Raw genomic sequence first — 20,319 nt, forward strand, 5'->3', positions numbered from 1 at the left:
AACTCACCTGCTCCAAGCAATAGTGAGAAGCCCCACACCTCAAGTATCAACAAAGGCCAACTGGGAAACAGCTACCTCCCTGACAGTAACAACGTAATGCCCACCCTTGCTTCGCTGGAACAGTGTCAGAAAAAAAAACAGCCAAAAGAGAAGATTTAAATTAAAAAACAGTCTTACAAAATCAGTGTCCAGGTTTCAATTAAAAACCATTCAGCCTACCAAGAAACAAGATCCTAAACTGAATGAGAAAAGACAATTCCAACCCCAAAAGGACAGAGATATTAGAATTATCTGATAAAGATCTTAAAGCAGCCATAGAAATGGCAGCAGTGACAAACATGCTTAAAGCAAATGAAAGCAAAAGACAGCCTTGGCAAAGTAACGGAAGAGATACAAGAATAATCACATGGAATTTGTTTATTAGAACTGAAAAATAGAAAAACCCCCAAAGAAGTTCATTGAATGTGCTTCAACAGTAGAATGGAGGTGACAGAGAAAAAAATCAGTGAATTGGAATGATAAAAAGTGACCAAATCTGATCAGAAAGAAAGTGAGCTAAGAAAAACAAGGAGCGCCTCAGGTGAGGCGCTATAACAGAAGAGCTAACATTTATGTCAATTAGAATCTAAGATGGAAACGAGAAGCCTGAAAAAGTACTTCAAGAAATAATGGCTGAAACTTCCCAAATTTGACAAGACACAAACCTACATATTCTAGAAGCTAAGTAAACTCCAAATAGGATAAAAACAAAGATATCCACACCAAGATACATCACAATTAAACTTCTGAATACTCAAGACAAAAAAAATCTTGAGGGGCACAAAATATATAAAAGAAACAAAAAAAATCTTGGCTCACTCAGTTAAGTGTCTGCCTTCAGCTCAGGTCATGATCCCTGGACCCTGGGATCGAGCCCCACATGGGGATCCCTGCTCCGTGGGAAGCCTGCTTCCTTCTCCCTCTCCCATGCCCCCTGCTTGTGTTCCCTCTCTCGCTGTGTCTCTCTCTGTCAATAAATAAAATCTTAAAAAAAAAAAATTCTTAAAAGCAGTCAGAGGAAAATGCCTCATTTTTAGGGAGAAGACCATTAGAATGACAATGGATTCCTCTTCAGAAACCATGGAGGCCACAAAAAAGTGGTACAATATTTTTCAGGTGCTGTAACAAAAGGACTGTTAACCCAGACTCCTATACCACAAGAAAATCTCTATATACTCTGTAGACATCTCTATCACTCTAGATACCACATTATTTTTTAATAGTCAATTTATATGTCTGTCTCCCACCCTAATCTAGAAGCTTCTTAAGACCAAAAACCATGTCATATTCATTTCTACACCCCCAGTACATTGTCAGTGCCTGACACAGGACATGTTCAATAAATATTTCATGAAATAGAAGTAAAACTGCTGGTAAGAATCCTATGCAGTTACTATTATTTAAATTCTGCTATATTAAAAAAATGTAGAGTTGTAGTAGTTTTGCCAAGGCCCAGTGTTTTCTAGGATATTCTATCCTCAAGGGCTAACGGGTAAAAGAGCAAGCAGTTCAACTGTTCTTCTGTGCCCAGAAAAGGCATACAAGGGAGGCCACACAGTGCCAACCAGCGTATTCTTACCTGCCATCTCTGATGAGCTCTTCGGCTGACTCAATCAGCTTATTCAGTTTCTTTACTTGTTTATAGTGTGCAAAACACCTTTTATGATCCTGGTCAAGTTTCAGACATTCACGAACTTCACTGCTCATGTATTTAAAAAGAGGAAAATACTCCAAGTCAAAATAATCAATGAGTAGTTTTCCATACCAAATACAGAAATCACAATATTTTTTTGGTAACAATTAAACAAAACACACAGACCTAACAACTCACCATACACTTTTACATATGGCATTGTCACACACGTATGTATTAATTCAAATTAAAATGACTTAAGTAGGTTATACATGAAACACCCCACTTTGCTTCTGCAAATACAGTATCTCTACTTTCATAAGCACAGCTCATGAAAATAAACTATGTGGAAACAGAGTAACTTAGGGATAACACAAAATATGTAAATGAAGAACATAAAAACAGCCTTAACCACAGTTTTAACTTACAATTAAGAAAATGGGATGATTATCTTACTGCCAACAAGAAAAAGATGAGATGTGCATGTCACTGGAACTGACCTGAGAGACAGTTCATGGTCTCCTAGTTGATAGTACAGTGTGCTAATTTTATAAAAAGCCTCAGTATTATCATTCTTCAATTTTGATGCAGCTTTCAAGTCACTTATCGCTTTCCTAGGTTCCCCTTCTTTAATGAAACATTCAGCTCGAAGTTCCCGTAGTTCTGCATCCCAAACACAAACCTTGAGAAACAAGAGAACTAGACTTTACGAAACAGCAAACTATGCACGCTTCCTCCCACACATTTTGCCTACATATTCATCGACATGAAACCACCTTCACGTAATGTGATTTCTATATTATAAATAGTACTAAAAAGTCTGACACAATTTAGATGTGACAAAATAATTTCTCCAAGGACATCTTAAATGGGGGAAGGAATATCCTATATATACTAATGAGGCCCCTTTCCTACTTCCTTCAATTATATAATTTTTAAACTCTGAAAATAAGAATACATGGCATTACTATTAGAAGGTTGTTCCCAGTGAAGCATATTTTATTTTGAAAAGAATATTCCATAATCTAGTCTCAAAAAATAAAATCTAGGTTCTACATCTGTAAAATATTTCTGTTCTACTAATAACTAAATAGAATTCTCTTTTATAAATTGTTGTCTCTTTGAAATTAAATCCTCGTATCACAAAAAGAAAGAAAAGAGGAAAACAATGTGGGAAGGCTGAGGCTTCACCATTTCTACTTTATGAAGAAGTCGACGATATTCATAAACAAACTAGTATTCTTCAAAACTCAAGCCCAAAAGTCCAACAAAAAAGCCTGGGGAAGTATCTTTTATACATTTCTGAGTTGTTCTTTCTAAAGTCATATCAAATTTTCACATGTATTAGGATATCAAAATCAACACTGTACATTAACAAAATATCTTGAATAATAAACTAGGTCAAAATGGATAGTCTAACTACTGGAAGGTAAAAAATTTTAACTTTGTATTTCCTTAATAAAGCATTAACAAAACACTATAATAAAACATGAATTCTGCTGGACCACACCACATGATCTCCTCTACAAAATCATCAAAGAAGCACCGACTCCACATACATCCCAAGGTGCTATGAAAATGATAAATACACATGAATTATGATTGCTTCTACTTGAGGATTCTAGTCGACTTCCTTCTTGAAACCCTCTGCCATTCAGTCCGTCAGCGGCAAGAAGACTACAGACTCGGGTTTCCCATCTAGAACTCCGGATCTTGTCAACCCTTCGTCTGCTCCTTCCCTAGAAGCCTCCCATTCTAACCACTCTTCTTGGCCACAAATGTGATTTTTCCTTTTCCTTCAACCAATTCTTTCATCTTTAATCCCATTATCTAACCTCTCAAGTTCTCTCCCCCCAACACAGAATGTAAAATGAGACAGAAATACCAAAGCAAGCGATATATAACGATACTTAACTCCCCCCCGACCCCCCGCGACGGCACCTCCAGCACATTTACTGAAAACCTCCGTCCAAGTTCTGTTCTGTACAAACACCAGCTTTTCACTTCAGAGCTAAAAGCCCGAAGACCCACCTGATTCTATCCTATCTTGGTTTCTTGTAATACATAACGTGTCAAAGTCTATAAACGTACCTTATAGTGCAAAGCAGTCCGTGTCAGGCCTGCCAGCTGCACCGCCCTAGAAACTCACCTCTAAAATCTTATCAAGGAAGGTTATAGCGGCGCCGTAGTCCGCGCTCTCGAAGGCGTCAAGCGCTTGGGAACGCAAACGCTGCATCTCGTCCGACTTCCCAAGCTGCAGCTGGGCTTCCTTTTCTTCGCTTTCACTTGGGCTAGATTTGAGCTATCAGAAGGAGAAATTAATGCGAAATGTTTAATCTCTTAAATCTAATACCCGCCGTACACACCCCGATCTGACCATTTTACACCCTTAAGTTCACTGGGGGCGAAGGGAAGAGACGCTGGCCCATCCGCGGATGTGCCCCGGGGCTGACAAGCGGGAGGGAAAGGTCACCCCCACTCGGGACAGCGCACAGACGCAAGCTGGAAGCTGGGGGCAACAGACCTGGGTCCCTGAACCTTACCAGGAAGCAAACACATTTGGGAATGTGACAGGACAGAGAAGAAGGAAAGACAGCGAGCACTCGCCGCCCTCTTGGGTACAGCTCTGCAGACTCATGGGAGTTTCGTGTATTCTGCCTTCCGGCTCTATTTCCTAAATGTATATTTTTAAGTATAAAATAATTTTACCAAAATAATGAAAACCAGGGAAACTGAGGAGAGGGCATGTATTTTAAGAGGTTATAGGATGAAGATTTGATACCAGAGAGGCTAAGGTGTAATGAGAATTTATGGGGGAAAATAAGAGAATAACACCTTATATTAAAAGACTCAGAGTTTTAAGAGGTCTACACATTTTCTCTTTTTAAATAACCTTATCGGGGCACCTGAGTGGCTCAGTGGGTTAAAGGCTCTGCCTTCGGCTCAGGTCGTGATCTCAGGGTCCTGGGACTGAGCCCCGCATCAGGCTCTCTGCTCAGCGGGGAGCCTGCTTCCCTTCCTCTCTCTCTGCCTGCCTCTCTGCCTACCTGTGATCTCTCTGTCAAATCAATAAATAACCTTACCAAGGTATAATTCATATACAGAATTCATCCGTCTTGAGTGCGCAATTCTGACTTTTAACATATTTAGCAAGTATGTACCCACTACCACAGTTTTAGACCATTTCTGTCGATCTTTTAAGACCCCTTGTGTCTGCTTATAGTTCATTCCTACTCCTGGCCTGGCCTCAGAAAAAGCGACTCAACAATTTCTTCCTCCAAATGGAAAATCTTAAGCTTAATGGCTTAGAAAAATTGAATGCCTACATTAAAAAACTCTGACTTGGGCAAGGGGGGAGGGGCATTTTTCCTGACTTTTCCTAGTTTATATGTAATAATTCTTGAAATCTAATATTCTTACTAAGATGGGAATTGTAGTTGATAGGTTCCAATCTGGGGTAAGGTGCACCCAATGGTAGATTATTTCTAGAAATGTCTCTCTTTCAATTGACCAATCATACTGCTCCCTCTTTTAGGTAAAAAACACCCACCACCCGCTACCTGGTAATAGAGAACACTCCAAATGCGAAACCTCAAGAATACTATTTCTGAGTAGAGGCTCTATATGTCTCCATTTTGCTTTTCGGATACTTTAGGTATTGTTTTGTCTGTTTAACCATTGGCTTTTGACGGAACGGACAGAACTCCCAAGTATTCAGAGGTAACTAGAAATTAACCACCTCAGCTTGCTCTGAGGAGGACTGTCCCTGCAGGACTGAACTACCCAGTTGAAGGAAGTTGTAAGGCCATGACATGCTAATCTACGGCTGTTTTATCATCCTCAGGATGGTCCTGAACACTTCTGGCAGATCACGCTGGAAGAAAGATATGTGTGTATCACTTTGCTCTGAATAAAAGTAATTTATTAACTTGTTTCCTATATGTACACTGCTGCCCCTTTTGGAATAGGATATCCTATTCTGTATTTTTTAATTTTTGAGTACTTTGAATTTTTGAATATTAATATCCAATTCCAATTTCTGAATAGAATATCCTATTGAAATGGGGACGGTAGTGGACATATAGGAAACAAGCTAATAAATGACTTTTACCCAGAGCAAAGTGATATACACATACATCCTTCTTCCAGCATGCTCTGCCAGAAGTGCTCAGGACCAACCTGAGGATGATAAAACAGCCGTAGATCAGCATGTCATGGCCTTACATAGAGACTGCCTCTTCTGGATGGAATTTACGTTCTTTTTTTTCCTCAAACTTTATAGAGTCTAATGTCTACCACATGATTTTCCTTGTTGGAAGATGAGAGCAAGAGAAGCCCTAAAGCTTGAGGTTGAGGATGGAGGGCTCAGCCGTGCTCAGTGCCCAACGGGAATGGGAAAGAGGGAGTGAGGTGAGGTGGGGTCCTCTGGGCCTCTTAGAGGATGGAGGGAGCCAGGAGGAGAGGGAGGAGATTCTTGCAAGGAGGTAGGAAAGGAGTTTGGAAAGCAAACTAAGGGCTTATAACCCTGAGGAGTTTCAAAGTAAGCTGAGTGAGATGAACATTTTCACTCTTCGCGCAGGCTGGGGACTCCTCCCGGGATATGTGCAGGTGGAACCTGGACCCTGTTAGCATTTCCCTCCCTCTTTTTTCACGTTTCTTCATAACCCCTCTTTTGTGTTTCGTATTTCTAACCCTCTCAGACAAACCTCTACCAATGACGATATTTTATTTCTTATCATTTACTGTGATCACCCATAATAGCTATGGGGTGGGGGGTTGTTAAAAGGGGCGAGCTGCTCTCTCATCTAAATACACCCCTATTTCTGGGACTTTGAATGAGAACAAGGGGTTGATAATTGTGGTGGACAGACTTCTAAGATGGCCCCAAAAGACCCCCACCTCCTGGAACTCATACCTTTGTGTGATCCCCCCCTCCCCCGCCACCGCAGAGTACAGGATGGAGTGGGAACTCCTTTTAACACACAGAATGTGACAGAGGTGACAGGATGTCACTTCCTCAGTTAGGTACAAACACAGTGACTTCCCTCTGGCTAGCACTCATTCTCGAACGAAGCAAGCTGCCATGCTGTGCGATGCTTCACAGGGAGGCCCACGAAAGAAAGAACCAACGGAAGCCTCCAGCCAACACTCAGGAAAAAAACAGAGGCCTCAAGTCTATCAGCCCAAGAGAAATTAAATCCTGCCAACAATGAGATGAGTCTGGAAGCAGTTCTTTCACCAGCCAAATCTTCAGATAATACCACAAGCTCACCTGATGCCTGACGGTGGCCTGTGAGAGACCCCAAAGCAGAGGACGCAGCTAAACCTGCCCCCATTCCTGACCCCATGAACTGTGTTGCTTTAAGCTGCTAACTTTGAGTAATTTGTTAAGCAGCAATAGATAATAGAATAGTTTTACCATTTTTTCAATGGCCAGATTGTGAATATTGCCCAAGAGATTTTATATTATTAATGTTTTAAAATAAAGTCTAAATGGGAAAAAAAAAAAACACCTATGCCCAAACCTTTACTTTGTCACTTATTATCCATATATTATTTACATTTTCTTCACCAAAACAAAGGGGGATAATAATGATGTGGGAAACAAAGGCAAAAGAAAAAAATTAAATTTCCTTCCCACTTACAGCCCACTGGCAAGTCCCTGAAACAGGCAGAGTGACCTTCCTCTAGGAACTCAACTACCTCAATGTCGATACTTTGCTAAGGGCAAAAGGCAATCTTAGCCCAACGCCCAGGATTCTGTGAGTCTACTTTAACATATAAAAATTCCTTTGGAAACCTCTTTTATCCCTACCTAAACCCCCCTTCCCTGCCAAGATACATATTATCAAGCATATGGCCCATCATACATATCTGAAGGGTCTCATGACTAAGATTTTATTAGACAGTAATCAATGACTTTTTCCTAACAAGGGCAAGCCCCCTCAAGGTCCTGGAAACGGTCCCTAACCCCTTCCCAACCTCAAAGTATATAATCAGTCACCCATCACAACCCCAGCGCAGCTCTTTCTGCCCAAGGGTCCTATCACCATGCTTTAATAATAACCACCTTTTTTGGACCGAAGATGTCTCAAGAATTCTTTCTTGGGCACTGCCTCCGAACGCCAACATTTCCTACATCAATAATGCTTACACCCTGAGGAACAGTCATTGAGAAATTAAAAAGATACTTTATGCAACACACAGCAAGTACTCAAAAAAAAATGCTAATAAAAATTTTAAGCTCCTTTTCTGAACTTTCTGTAGTATATAAATTGACAATGAGGACAGAATGCAATACTTTAAATGGTTATTCAATTTATTTCCCATTGCATTAATATCAGCCAACTTAAACTGGGTGTCCTCGATGAAAGTTAGCATAATTAAAGTCCCAGAATAGCACCTGGGTGGCTCAGTCGGTTGAGCACCTGACTCTAAAGGTTTTGGCTCAGGTGTGATCTCAGGGTCGTGAGATTGAGCCCCACCTGCAGAGTCTGCTTGTCCCTCTCCCTCTGTTCCTCCACCCCCCTTCTCCACCCCGTGCACTCCCTCTCTCTCTCAAATAAATAGATAAAATCTTAAAAAAAAAAAAAATGTCCCAGAATAATAAAAACTTAATTTGACTCAAGGTCAAAATAAAATTAGATTCTGGCAGAAAATACAGTCACCAAACTGCTTGTTGCTCAAGAAATTAATCTTTCCAACCCTATTAAATTTAATTGTGGTTTTAAGAGGTAAGTAGCACAAATTTTCATTTTTCGTTTGATACTAATTGATAACATAGAAAAATATGTAATATTTGAGGTATATTGCAACATTCCGCAATGACTTCTAAAATTCGCCTTCACAAATTGTTTCTGCAGTCTTTGTAAAGGGAACTATACAAAAATAACACCAACTAATTTTTGAAAAGCAACTGTATCCAAGTCAAGGGGTGAGTGATTTGAGTTAAAGTGTTCTAAGGTACTTGTAATTTTCTAGAGGAAGCTAAAGATAGTGATTACCTGTAAACCTTATTAAGCAAGCATGTTGAAATTCCTGAGTAATGACTAAAAGAAAAAGACACATTATGCATAATAGTATAGAAAGAACAGAATAAGGAAGAAAAATCTAAATCGATTGTAGGAAGGAATGAAGAGAAGGGTAGGCTGACAGAAAACAAACAGCTGGATAAACAGAACCTAATAGAAATAGAGACAAAAGACATCAAGTTGCATTTCTTATACCAACCAAGCCAGTAAAAACTACATTGTTCATACCAAGTGTTGTTGAAGATATGGGGCACATGGAACCCTCCTACGCCGCTGGTAGGAATATACATTTGGATAACCACTTAACAGGAAAGTGTCTAACTGGCCAGGTTAAAAATGCCCATAACTTTCAAAGCCGCAATTATGCTCTTAGGTATATAGCCAACAGCAGCGATCAGAGTGTGATCCAGGGACACCTGGGAGTCCTTAATACCCTTTCAGAGGTCAGTGGGGACAAAGTATATACGGATAAAAGACAACGCATTTGAAGTACAGCATAAACCAATGGATTTCATTATGAGAGAGTCCTAAAAGTTCACTCATGAGATTGCAGAGTCCGCACTCTAACTAACCAGTAACAACTCCTGGAGTTTGGTATGACATCAAAGAATCTGTAAAACTATATAAAATGACTATTAAAACATTCTTCCTTTTCCAACCACTTAAATGTGTGAGCCACCTTTTCTTCAGTAATACTTCGACAAAAATATAAATCAGATCTGGGAACGTGATTGGCTTCAATAAGCCAGATATTAAAGAGATTTGCAAAAATGTAAATAAGTGGTCTTATTATTAAATATTTGTTGTTTTTGAATATATAGTTAGGTTGCATGCAAAAAAATCTGTATTAGCATATAATGGGTTTGTTACTTTTAGATTAGTAAATATTTTTTTAATTTCTAAAATTAACTTCTAATACTGTGAATACTGATATAAACAAAAGCTCTTTGGAGTCCTCAATAAATTTACCAGTATAATGGGATCCTGAGACCAATCCTCCGAATTGCTGCCCTAAAGGGATTCAGCATCAGGAGGTAAATGAGCAAGAATGTCACTGAACCTAGCAGTATATAAACTCAAATATTTGTTAAATTCATAAATAAAACCTACCAGAAATAAAACATGAAAATGTGAGGCTACAGCTAATTTCTCGCAATTGTAACACACAAAAAAGATATCATCGAGATTCCAAAATTCTCTCGTTCCCTCAGTTTTAATCAAGCCAACACCCTTCTCAAGTCGCATCCCACCAAGCTTCCTTAACTATTCCATACTAAGGTCGTCTTTGCTTCTCTCTAAATGTTTAAATCAGTTAAGAAACTCTTTTAACAAGGAAGTAATCTAAGAAATCATCTTGCCCAACCAACTCCCACTTTGTAAATTAAAATACTGAGTCTCACAAATGGTAACTTGCCCAACATCACACAGCTAATCAGGAGAAAAGAAGGGTGGGTCTCCCAACTTCTAGTCATGTGTCATTCTTGATCTTATCTTGTTATCTAGACAAGCTTATATGTCACTTCTTATAAATATCTCTGTACTATTAGCTTTTCACACATGTAGGGCTTATTTCTTCCAACTAAAGGGTAAACTACTGAGGAACAGGATATATGTCTTAATGCCTACATCGCATGCCCATTTTTCTTTTTCAGTTAATACTGTTACCTGTGAGCTAGGTTGTACTGTCTCTAATTTTAGATAAAGAAATTGAATGATTTTTAGGTAAAGAAATTGAATGAACTTGCCAGAAGTCTTGCTTTGGATGATGGTAATGATGAAAACCAATCATGACAGGAGAAAATATTTACCAAGAGCTTTCTATATTTCAGGCACTATTCTAAGCCAAACCAAAAAAACCTAACGGACATTTTGGATTATCTCCCTTTTACACACAGGAGGAATCTCTAGCTCAAAGTCACTTCCAGAGCCTACATTCCTAACTGTTTCCTCTTATGTGTACAATGATGCCAAAGATGCAAATGCCTACCTGACATGTCCAACGGGACATCGTAAGAGCATCTCAGTAACAAGGCCAACATAGAAGACCACGAATAGCCAAAGCAATCTTGAAAAAGAAAAGCAAAGCTGGAGACATCACAATTCCAGACTTCAAATTATATTACAAAGCTGTAGTAATCAAACCAGTATGGTAATGGCACAAACACAGACTCACAGATCAAGGGAACAGAACACAAAAATCCAGAAATACACCCACAATCATATGGTCAATTAATCTTCAACAAAGCAGAAAAGAAGGTCCAATGGGGAAAAGACAGTCACTTCAACAAATGGTGTTGGGAAAACTGGGTTTCAACTTGAGGTCATTTTCTTACGCGACAAGGATGCTCACCTTCTGCCAGGATGCCCTCCCAGCCACTTTGCTAACACAGATCCATTCACCCTCTTAACATTCAGATTTCTAGTACATCCCCTCCTTTAAGAAAGCTCTTCTTGACCAGACCCCCAAATCCCAGTTAAGTTAGGTGACCATTCCACCTGTGCCTGCAGGGCTCAATCACAACACTTCAGTCATACGGTATCACATTTGCCCGATTATTTCTTACCCCAGTATAATCTTTCCAAAGGCAGAGAATAGTTTTCTTCATCAGCAACTCTCTAACTTCTACCACACTGCTTTGCAAATAAGATGCACCAATGTTCACTGAACTACAAGTGACCACATGTGCTGGTGACAGCAGTGACAGCTCAAAGACAAACCAAACCATGTAAGATACTGTGTAGGATCAGGATAGCTGGTGGGGACCTGAGGTGAGGCCTATTTACAGGAGACCCTGCAGCAGCAGAGTAACCTGTACACATAACAAAGAACAAGATTCGCACTGCGCCCAAAAAGAGATTAAGCATATTCAAACTTCCATTCCATTACGTAAAATGTAGCTGAGTATCCCCACCTGGTTGTACATATAGCACTTTATTAGTAAGATTAAATCTTTCTGTATCTGATAGGCAAAAAAAAAGCCCAAGTAACTAAAAACACAGAAAGCAAACAAGTTACTATATACCATCTATATTCACAAATCTCTAAAAAAGTGTAAGAATTCTTTGATTGGTAAAGATAAAATACAGTCACAACACAAAATTTATCTTTTTAAACCAGACCCAGAAATATCTATTTTATGATATCAGACTTTAATTTTTTTAATATTGCATCTATTTGAGAAAGAGAGACAGAGTTAGCAAGAACAAGAGTGTAAACAGGGAGGAGAGGGAGAAGCAGGCTTCCTGCTGAGCAGGGAGCCTGACATGGGGTTCGATCCCAGGACCCTGGGATCGTGACATGAGCCAAAGGCAGACGCTTAACCAACTGAGCCACCTGAGTTTGGGATTTCTCTCTCTCTCTCTCTCTCACTCTCCCTCTGCCTCTCCCGGCCGTTTGCATGCATATTCTCTCTCTCTCTCTAAATTAAATAAAATTTAATTTTTAAAAAAAAAGGAGAAAATCTTTGGAAGCTAGGGACTGGTGAATAGTTCTCAGACATGACACCAAAAACACTATAAATAGGAGAAAACTGAAAACCAAGAAACTAGACATCATCAAAATTAAAAATTTTCACTCTCTGACATTCCCTGTGAAGAGGAAAAGACAAGTCGTGGTGTGGGCGAGCACATCTGCAGACCACACATGTGATAAAGCATTTAAAATACATAAAGAACTCCCAAAACACAAGGGTAAAAAAGTAAACAATCCAATTAGAACATGGGCAAAAGACACGAACCAGCTTTACACCAAAAACGATGACAAATAAACCCAAGAAAAGATCATTAAACAGGGGCGCCTGAGTGGCTCAGTGGGTTAAAGCCTCTGCCTTTGGCTCAGGTCATGGTCTCAGGGTCCTGGGATCGAGCCCCACATCGGGCTCTCTGTTAGGCAGGGAGCTGCTTCCCCCTCTCTCTCTCTGCCTGCCTCTCTGACTACTTGTGATCTCTGTCAAATGAATAAATAAAATCTTAAAAAAAAAAAGATTATTAAACATTAGGGAAATATAAAATAAAAAAACAATGAGTGGTCACTACAAAGTTCTCTAAATGATTAAAATAAAAAATAGTGACAAAACCACATACTGGCAAGGACATAGAGGAACATAAAATGGCACAGTCACTCTAAAAAGCCATTTGGAAATTCCTTCTAAAACTAAACAGGCAATTATGATATAACCCAGAGACTGCACTTCGAGGCATTTATCCCAGGAAAATGAAAACTTCTGTTCACACTTAAACCTGTACAAGAATTTTTGTAGCCAAAAAAAAAAAAAAAAAGAAAGAAAGAAAAAGAAAAAAAGAATGTTCGTAGCAGTTTTATTGGTAATACTTAAAAAGTGGAAACAACCAAAAGGTCCATCGAATGATGAGCAGACAAGTCAAACATGTCACATACATTCCCTGGCATACTTAGCAGTTAAATAAGCAAAGTGATACACACAGCAATCCGGATGAATCTTCAGGGAATTCTACTGAGTAAAAAAGTCAATGCCAAAAGCTTATACAATGTTTAAGTCCATGTATGCAACATTGTTGAAATGTCAAAATTTAAGAAAAGACTCACAAACTAGTGGTTGCCGGAAGTTACAGATGAGGGGCTGGAACAGTACGTGAGGGAAGTGGGTGCGGTCATAAAGGGGCAACAGGAAGGAGCCTTGTGGCAAAAGAAGTACTCACTATGTGAACTGGGTATAAAGAAAAAGGGTATCGAATTACACACACACACAGAAGTGAACACTACTACTAGAACTGAGGAAATCCAAATAGCCGGGTAGACTGTACCAATGTCAGTATCCTGGCTATAACACAGTACTGCAGGCTTACAAGACATTATCATTGGGGGAAAGTGGGTACTGGGTAAAGGGTACACAGACCTCTCTGTATCATTAATTACAACTGTATGTGAATCTACAATTATCTCAGTAAAAATCTGAACTAAAAAAAAAATCATTCAGTACAGCTGCACATTCTCATGGATGAATCCTGTAATAGCAAGCCTGGTTTCAAGAACACACTAGCAGAAGTTATCACCGTTAGAAAACAACCTAAAAGTGGAAAGTGTCATGAAAGTTCCCCTTCTTGTTTCTGAGAGGTTTTAAAATCGATCACAGAAAAGACATTAATCAAGACATACCAAGAGTTCCAATAACTCACTTTTCCAAAAGGATACACCCATTGCCTAGTAAGAATTAATTTTTGCTAAAGCTTTTATTCTAAATTGTGTTATTTCTAAAAGGCTACACTAATATTATGATTGGAAAAAAATTCTAAGTAATAGATTTAACCATCTGTTAGAAAGAAGGAAACCCATTTTTACGCTTTACCATTCATCGATCCATTCAACGAATTTCTCACAACACTTTCTGTGTGCAAGAACTGGGCTGGGGAAAGGTAACCCTAACACCATGGCCTCCCCACCACCTGTCCTTCAACCTGCTCTCAAGCTTCTTCCCAAATAGTAAGGAAAATCAGGTAAACGTAAAGGAACACCCAGTTTTACTGAGACCATGAGACAACCACCGATTAGATTTTAATACAACTAAGTCTAATGTTTTTTTGGATTTCTCTGCATATGACTGAGCATTGTGACAAAGGTTATGAAAATATTAGAAATTTCAGTTTTATTTTCATAGTGGTTATCATAACTAAGCATTTTTGCAAACTACAAAAATGCAAATAATGAACAATGAGGTTTATACAGTTGACCCTCAAACAGCATAGGGTTAGGGGAACAGGCACCTCCCACCCGGTCAAATCCACGTATAACTCGACTCCTTCAAAATTTAACTACTAGTAGCCTACTATTGACCAAAAGCCTTATCGTTAACAAATAGTCAATTAACATATTTTTGTATATGTATTACCTACTGTATTCTTACAATTAAGTAAGCTAGAGAAAAGAAGATTTTACTAAGAAAATCATAAGGAAGAAAAAATACGTTTACAATATTTACACAGTCCACACAGAAGAGGACCCATGCAGTTCAAACCCCTGTTGTTCAAAGGTCCACTGTATATATGCTCTTTCTAGACCACTCCAGAAACAAATCCAGACAGAATAAAAATGCAGGTCTTAAAACCAGCTTCATGAGGACATAAAGACATTGGCTGTCTCTCTAAATCATTTTTCAATTACATGTAACCTGTACCATCCCCCAACAAATCCAAAACATTGTAAAACGGCCATATGGGTAATTATAAAATTCCCTTTTAAGAATGTCTCATTTTTCCTTTTAAATCAAATGAAGGGTTTCCCAAGGAGTTTTAGAATAGTTCAGGTGACATCTCTAGATTCTCATGCAAAACAAAGCAGAACATGTGAGCTATATAAACTGAATTAAAATTATTTTTTCTTGGGCACCTGGGTGGCTCAGTTGGTTAAGAATGACTCACATCAGGCTACCTGCTCAGCAGGAAGTCTGCTTCTCTCTCTCTGACCCTCTCCCCTCTCATGCCCTCTCTCACTCCCTCTCTCTCAAATAAATAAAATCTTTAAAAACAATCATAGATTCTTTCCACATACTTTATCTTTCAACTACTAAAGTGATTCTCTCATGTCAATCATTATGTATTAATTCAGAAACTGTGACTTTTATATACACAAAACAAATGATTGTCCCTTTTAGCTATAAAGTTATTACTAAATGTCTTAACATAAAAAAGTCCAATAAATTCACTCATCTTCATAAAGATGTTCAACTTCATAAAGCCAAATACATATTGAACTTACCACTTTTTTAAAATCATCTTCTGCTTCATCAAGTTTTCCTTGTTTGAGTAATAAGTGACCTCTCTGTAATCTTGCCTAGAAAAAAGGAAAGGTGTTCTGAGTACCATGCATTTCCAAATTTTCTTTAAACACAAAGAATAAAACCAAATATGCTAATGAAGCATTAATGAAATATTTATTTTTCCAATGTCCATTTTTTTGACTTGGCACTCTTAAGAACAATTCCTGGAACCACTGAATGTGTATTACTTTTATTAAAATATGCTTCCTTAAAAATACTTTTTGTGCTATAGCCCCCCAAATTGTAAACTCCCACCAACTAGTAACGTCAATAAGCAAATGTGGTCTCTCCATACAACGGAATATCATCCAACCATAAAAAGGAGTGAAGTGTTGACACATGCTACAACATGGACAGACCTTGAGAACAATATGCATAGTGAAAAGAGTCAGATACTGTATGACTTCATTTACATGAAATGTCCAAATAAGCAAATCCATACAGACAGAAAGATACATGGTTGCCAAAGGTCACTGCATAAATGGGGAGGGGCTGCTATAAGGGACTGGATTTCTTCTGGGGGTATCAAAAGTGTTCTGGTGGGGCGCCTGGGTGGCTCAGTTGGTTAGGCCGCTGCCTTCAGCTCAGGTCGTGATCTCGGGGTCCTGGGATCGAGCCCCGCATCGGGCTCTCGGCTCAGCGGGGAGCCTGCTTCCTCCTCTCTCTCTGCCTACTTGTGATCTCTCTGTCAAATAAATAAAATTTTTAAAAAAGTGTTCTGGAACTAGACAGTGGTGATGCTTGCACAACCTTGTGAATATACTAAGACACCACTGAATTACACAATTTAAAAAAGGATGAATTTGATGGTATGTGAATTATATCTCAATTACATTTTTTTTTGCCATTGTAATAACTTTGTGTCACTATAAAAAAGCTGTGTAGTTTGGGACTTTACCAATCAAAGTTCTAGAAATTATTTTGTTTTTATTAATTCTCAGTGGACATATTCAATATTCACTCTACTATAACCAAGTAACAACACCTCTTCCCTTTCCACGTGCATCACTCCCCCACCATTTGATATTCCTCTTCATGTGCATAATCCCATCTCGCTCTGATGACCAATGTGACCATAAGACAGAAATCACATTGATAGTCCACTAAAACTTATATATTACTTATACAATATATAAAAATGTCCCTAATCCTCTGTTAAGTACATCAACACACATAAATATCAAGATGAAAGCCACTTCAGCTACCAAATAGCTACTATAATCCTAGGAAAATGAACTACTTAACCTTTTGAAAGGTTGTGCTTAGCTAGGTAAAGTAACAGATTAAAGAAAAAAAATCTGACATTTGGGAATTCCTAAAATAATAATAATATTTCACACCAAATGTTCACCCATACCTTTCAGTTATCCCTAGTCCTTTTTGGAATATGGTAGGATATAAACAATAAATGAGTTACCAAATTAATTTTGTTCATTTTTTTTTTTACTAAATTAATTTTGAAACCATCTAACTTATCCTATTATTTTAAGCCATTACGCTGACCTGCCAGTCATCAGGATATGCCATCAGGACTGTAAATTCCTCCAGTTCTGAAGCTTCTGGGTTGGTTGCGGGGGAGGATCAGTCTGATTCACAACTGTGTCCTCACCACAAACCACTGCTTAACTGACCTATCTCCTGTTCTTTATTCTTCCTGCTCCAGCCTTAATGGAAACTACTGTCAGGCCCCTGACAGCCTTTTCATTGAACTTCAGCTTCAGCGAGCTCAGCTTCTCCAAGAGCTGGTTACTCAGCCTCACATCTTGTCCTACACTCCGCCCTCCAGAGGTCTTCCGAAACCACAAAGCTACCACCACTGGCAGGCTTCTCAAAATCGGAGGCTGCACCCACTGTTCCTGTTTCACACAGACTTTTGATTCCAGAAACTTTGGCTTTCTCTTGCTGCCCAGTCCACTACACCGCGGTGGCTTTCTCCGTCCTCCAGCTACGCAGGCTGGTCCTCACCTTAAAAGACAAATGACCTCTTCCAAATTCCCATAAGTTCTCCCTTAAAGATAGTTTAGATGCACTTACTGCAGTGAAATCCATCTTCAATTCAATTACTTTAGTTAAATCAGGAAGTGCTGCTTTTGACTTGCCCATAGCTAAAAAGACAGTAGCTCTCCGATAGTAAGCAATATAGTTCTCTGGGTCACCGTCTGAAAATTGAAATAACAAATATTAGCTCTTGGTAATTTATTCAAAAACCAAATAACCTAAATAGTACTAGAATTTGCAATTCTCTTAAGAAAGGTATTAAGAAGGGGGCACCCACGCGGCTCAGTCGGTTAAGCATCTAACTCCTGGCTACAGCTCTGGTCATGATCTCGGGTGGCGGGACTGAGCCCCACAGAGGGCCCTGCGCTCGGCACAGAGTCTGCTTGAGATTCTCTCCCTTCTCCCTGCCTCCCTCTCCCCCTGCGCCTCCTCCCACTTGCTCCTTCTCTTGCACCTGCTTGAGCTCTCTCTAATAAATAAGTAAATAAAATCTTTTTTAAAAAAGAAAGAAAGGCATTAAGAAAAGCATCTCTTCATCAATAATGTGTCGCGCTGACTAGCAAGATCACTGCAAATAAAGGCCAACAGGACTGGGATGCCTGGGTGACTTAGTCTCTGTTAAGCTTCTGTCTTCAGCTCAGGTCCTGATCCCAGGGTCCTGGGATCCAGTCCCGCATCAGGATCCCTGCTCAGTGGGCAGTCTGCTTCTCCCTCTGCCTGCAGCACCCCCTGCTTGTGTTCTGTATCTCTCCCTCTTCGACAAATAAATACAATCTTTAAGGGGAAAAAAAGCCAGAACAGGATTGGCAAACTAGGGTCTCTGAGCCAAATCCAACCCACAGACTTCAAATCAAGAATATCTTTTATATTTCTAAAGAGTTGCCAAAAAATAAAAATTAAAAAATATGCACACAGAAACTATATGGCTACAAAGCTTAAAAATTCATTATCTGGCTCTTTAAAGAAAAAGCTTGCCAACCTCTTGGTTAAAATAGTAACTATATGCAACTCATAACTTCTATAAGTATCCAATTCAGTCTTTGTCTTTGCTGAAACTTCCTTAAGTAAAATACCGAGAATGTGACTATGCCTTATTCATAGGATTTTTAAAAATCACAGACTTCCAATTAAACTGACATATTAAATGTGCAATCTCTGCTCCCTCACAAATTCCAATCAAAATGGCAGTGAAGAAATAAAGGTACAAATCTTAGGACAAAGGAGGAGAATGGAAATGAGAGCAGGACTAATTAAGTTAACAATATTTGAAAGAAGGAATACAGATGGATACGTTACGTTTTGAGCTAATTCCACTCTGCTCAGTGCCTACAGTTAGAAGCAAACCTTGTGCTGTCAAACAGTCCTCCTAGAAAGCAATTTTGAAACATATATGTTCTTGACCAAACCCAGCCACGAGTCTTAAACAAATAAACATTTATGCACAGAGATGTTCCATCATTATAAGACTTACAACTAAAACTCTCTGAAAGTTCTACCCCTGAAGGTCTTATTATTTGAAAAACATGGCAAATGGGAATCTGTATGGCAGGATGGTATATAATCATTGAAAATCATGGTTTTGAGCAGTTGTTAATGGCACTGAACTACCTGAAGTACTGCTGGGCAAAGGTAGAGCAGGAGGACAGAGCAGGCTATGAAACCGTGTATGAAAGAAGAGGTACAAATAGCCAAAAGCACCTGAAAAGATGCTTACATCACTAATCACTGCGGAAATGCAAATCAAAACCACAGTGAGACACCACTTCACATCCATTAGGATGGCTCTGATAAAAAGGAAGAAAGAGGAAAAGAGAGAAATGCAGACAGATAAACGGGGAACAACGGCTTGATGGGTGCGGAGTTTCCGTCTGGGGTGAGGACAGAGTTCCGGAGAAGGAGGGTGGTATGGGTTGTACAAACAACAATGTGAATGTGCTTAATGCCACCAACTTCATACACTCACAAATGGTCAAAATGGTAAATTTTTATAATATGCATTTTATCGTACTACATATTTTATTATAGTTATATTTTTGAAAAACCAAGAGAACTGGGCATTTTAACAATTTTTAACAATAAAAAAATCCTTAGGGAACCTGGGTGGCTCAGTGGGTTAAAGCCTCTGCTTTCGGCTCAGGTCATGATCCCAGGGTCCTGGGATCGAGTCCCGCATCGGGCTCTCTGCTAAGCAGGGAGCCTGCTTCCTCCTCTCTCTCTGCCTGCCTCTCTGCCTACTTGTAATCTCTGTGTGTCAAATAAAGAAATAAAATCTTAAAAAAAAAAATCCTTAATTTTTTCTCAAATCTAAAACAAATACCAGAAACAATCCATAACACCCAGCTAAGCATCACTGAAATTTCTTTCCTAGTCAGTTCTGCTTGGAAGACAAGGGAAAAAGAGCAGTCAGCAGCCTGCATACAGGGTATTTCCTACACAAGACTGTAATTAGCCTGAAGAAAAACTAAGAAACAGAGTAACTACATTTAGAGCATACATGATACATTTTTAGGTTTAGTTCATATTCAACTTAGAATGTGCAATGAATTAAATATGTGGGTCGGGTGAGCATAAGTGGCCGTGAGAATGATTTGAAACCTATGGATTTCTGACGCTTAAGTGACTGCCTTTGAACGTAAAAGGAAATTCACCACAGGTCAACAGCAGTTACTGGGGCAGACAGGTCGGTTTTCTTCTTTATACTATATATACATACTCCCAAATGTATCACAATGAACATGAAGCGCTTCTATATTCATTAATTAAAAAAAAAAAACACCACTTACATTTTCCTTGACTGACTTACACTAAGCAAAAAAGTAAATACTAC

The 20,319-nt window shown here is 39.0% G+C and overlaps 1 protein-coding gene across 1 annotated transcript in view; it reads right to left on the reverse strand.

Moving 5' to 3' along the window:
* Positions 1-20,319, reverse strand: part of DNAJC3 (DnaJ heat shock protein family (Hsp40) member C3) — a 60,365-nt gene that overhangs the window by 16,830 nt on the left and 23,216 nt on the right. Inside the window, exons 3-7 of the mRNA XM_080798046.1 lie at positions 17,529-17,653; positions 15,434-15,508; positions 3,822-3,974; positions 2,173-2,354; positions 1,619-1,738 (exon numbers count right to left, since the gene is read on the reverse strand). Of these exons, the coding sequence (XP_080654172.1) occupies positions 1,619-1,738; positions 2,173-2,354; positions 3,822-3,974; positions 15,434-15,508; positions 17,529-17,653 (655 nt within the window). The remainder of the gene's footprint in view (positions 1-1,618; positions 1,739-2,172; positions 2,355-3,821; positions 3,975-15,433; positions 15,509-17,528; positions 17,654-20,319) is intronic.

The sequence above is a fragment of the Martes martes genome (assembly GCF_963455335.1).
Source record: "Martes martes genome assembly, chromosome: 3".
NCBI lineage: Eukaryota > Metazoa > Chordata > Mammalia > Carnivora > Mustelidae > Martes > Martes martes.